This window comes from Penaeus monodon, chromosome 24 (assembly GCF_015228065.2).
Source record: "Penaeus monodon isolate SGIC_2016 chromosome 24, NSTDA_Pmon_1, whole genome shotgun sequence".
NCBI classification, from domain to species: domain Eukaryota; kingdom Metazoa; phylum Arthropoda; class Malacostraca; order Decapoda; family Penaeidae; genus Penaeus; species Penaeus monodon.
Genome location: NC_051409.1, coordinates 25,920,192 through 25,922,968, shown reverse-complemented (window position 1 = coordinate 25,922,968; position 2,777 = coordinate 25,920,192). Strand labels below are relative to the sequence as shown.

Below are 2,777 nucleotides of genomic sequence, written 5' to 3'. Positions count from 1 at the left end.
GAATAAATTTTGTGATGTGGAATTGGTGTGTGGTGTGTGTCTGTATAGTTAATAATTACCATAAAAAGTTTTTAATATTGGCTAATGTAGATGATACAAACCATACTATAACAAATTAGCTTGTCTACCAATTTGATTTCTTGATAATAGTTCAGAAATGGATGAAACGAAGCGACTCTAATCTCTGTATTACCCACTTCAACAAAGGCCAACTATCATTGCTTATCAAGCCAAACAAGAATTGAGACTATTTCCTTATTTGATTATAAATTTCTAGACAGACCATCTTCCTAACTATACATGGTGGAGTTAGGACCACAGCCAGAGCTCCTTCAGGCATGTGGTCACATGGGGGTCATTTCATCATTAATGTTTAAAACTTATAGATAATCAACTCCTTTTAAGAAATTTAGAAAAATTTCCCCCATCACTATATTTGCAAAAATACTAAAAATTGTGACCGATAAGTATCTTGCACTTATATGAGGAAATATAAATTACAAAGAAATAACTGGAACTAAACCAAATATATACCAAAGGTTATACTACCAGGCCGCTTTGTTGTTCATCTACCAACTTACCCCATCTTACAGGCAACAAAAGACTCACAACCAAATATAAACTATTCTTTCTTAATACAACAAACATGAGTCACTCCCTCCACCCTCCAAATGCACTCTATTTATAACACGAAAACCATGCACACAAATTCACACCAAATCACTTCACGTTGAACTTTACCGACAAAACAATGGAGTTTAACTAATAATTCCCGAATACAACTTGAAGCACGCGCACAAAAACGAAAATAAATCCCAGCCTTACCTTCCCGGCATTGATGTTCTGCACTTGCACTTTCCGCCCGCTCTCACGCTTGGTGTTCTGGTCTGAAATACGGGCATTTCGTTAATAATTCGGCCGATCTCATAACCGAGCATCATCCCCATTGACAAATCTCTCCCCAAACTTACTGAGAACGATGATAGGTTGGCCTCCGCCCATCATTTTGAAGGAATTAGAGAGAGACGGCGCGATGACAAGACTCGGAACCACAACACGCGGGAGGGACGGCCTGACTCACGCGACGTCTTTCTTTATTTACGACGACGCCCTTCCGAGGCCGAGATCAGGGGCTAAAAGGGAGTTTTCGATTTTTGTCTCTTGAATTTTGGGATTTGCGGGATTCCCTGTGTTGGATTTTAGCTTATTGGTTTTCGATCAGCGGCTTCTGCGATTGACGGGTGGAATACTCTGGAAGCTTCTAGAATTTTATTCAAATGGAGCGTATATTTTGAGAATGAATTCGTTGTAGGTTTATGTATTTTAGAGTTTATTAATAGAGAAAATATCAGATGGTCAGTAATACATTTTTATCTTCTTTGCATTCCTATTATATATACATATTGTAGACGAAGTCAAAGCCAGTAGAAGATCTTAGTGTTTTGAGACAGAAATTAGAGGGATAAAAAGTATAACAAAAGATGTGCAATGTTTGTGCATTGTAGATAGCTAAAAGAACATGCATGTCATTAATAAATAAGAATGCGTTCGACAGTAAAATCTGAAGAAATACGAAGAAAATTGGAACTTCTCCTCCTCTTTATACATTTTATCCCTCTCCTCAAAGCGTCGGTCGTAAACAAACAAGAGAAAGAAAGAGAAAAAGCAGAGTGAAAAACCCTTCTAAGTGATAAATCAAGAGAAGTTGAGAAGGAGAGAAGGAGACGGAACACGACAGAGAAGAAGGAGTGGAGGAGATCGTGAAAAACACCAAAAATATCAACCACAATGTCAGTACAGATAGAAAAACGGCGATATGACTGCGCCGCACTTCCGAAGGGCTGGAAGAGGGAGGAAGTACTGAGGAAGACGGGATTAACTTCGGGGAAAGTCGATGTTTATTACTACAGGTTAGTTCATGATAAACTGTTTTTTCTTTATTGTGTTAGTACGTGCATCTTGCACATTGATGTGAGAGCTAACCTTGGGTAAAATCAATGCTTATTATGACAGGTTGGTACAGTTATAGTTATGCTTTTTTAGTTTATTTTCTTCTTAAGTTTAATGTATTGGTGCTAGATTTTGTTTAAGGACTTTATCATGATATAAGTCTTCTAAATCTGAGATGTGCAGGCAACTTCTTACCTGTGTAATGTCCATACTGGAAACCTTATGTGTGGGGGCAAGTTATTTTCAAAAGTGGTAACTTGCACAGTTAGATTTTCAGTTTGCTCAAAATGCATGATTTGTTATTGCAGGATTATTGTTTTGCTTTATGTAATGCTTGTAATGGGAGATACATTATTTATACATCGTTTCTATGCTATTAAGATGGGTTGTCATTGATGGCACAACTATCAGGTTAATTGAAAAATCTATTAAGTTGTTCAGAAAAAATTCTAGAACACATCTGTATCTTAAAGTTTATCAAATTGGGTGTCAGTGAACTCCCATTGATGTCTTTTAAACAAATATATAACTTAAAACATTATGAATGCGATTCCCATTTCTTACACAGTAACTGGGGACTGAGGTTCCCATCTCAGCTGGGCCACGATGTCACATGGTGTGTGTGTCACTCAGACCTGTCTGGGTCAAGTCTTACCAATCAGATGTGGTGGAGATTTTGCATAACAGGCAGAGGGTGTTAGGGGGCACAACCCCCTAACAGTGACAAAAATGCACAAGTTACTGCATCATAGAATCTACCCCTTTCCCAATAGTACTTTATATTCTCCCTACCTATTGGGTCATCTCTCCTATTGCCTTGCATCACC

At 37.9% G+C, this 2,777-nt stretch overlaps 2 protein-coding genes across 2 annotated transcripts in view; one reads left to right on the top strand and one right to left on the bottom strand.

The window, feature by feature from the left end:
* The window catches only part of LOC119588684 (T-complex protein 1 subunit gamma-like), a gene marked incomplete at its 5' end in the record, with an annotated part of 9,202 nt that extends 8,152 nt beyond the window's left edge, over positions 1–1,050 (bottom strand). Inside the window, 2 exon segments of the mRNA XM_037937320.1 lie at positions 826–887; positions 972–1,050. Of these exon segments, the coding sequence (XP_037793248.1) occupies positions 826–887; positions 972–1,050 (141 nt within the window).
* Positions 1,051–1,620: 570 nt separating this feature from the next.
* Positions 1,621–2,777, top strand: part of LOC119588685 (methyl-CpG-binding domain protein 2-like) — a 10,617-nt gene continuing 9,460 nt past the window's right edge. Inside the window, exon 1 of the mRNA XM_037937321.1 lies at positions 1,621–1,910. Within this exon, the coding sequence (XP_037793249.1) occupies positions 1,789–1,910 (122 nt within the window). The 5' untranslated portion in view covers positions 1,621–1,788. The remainder of the gene's footprint in view (positions 1,911–2,777) is intronic.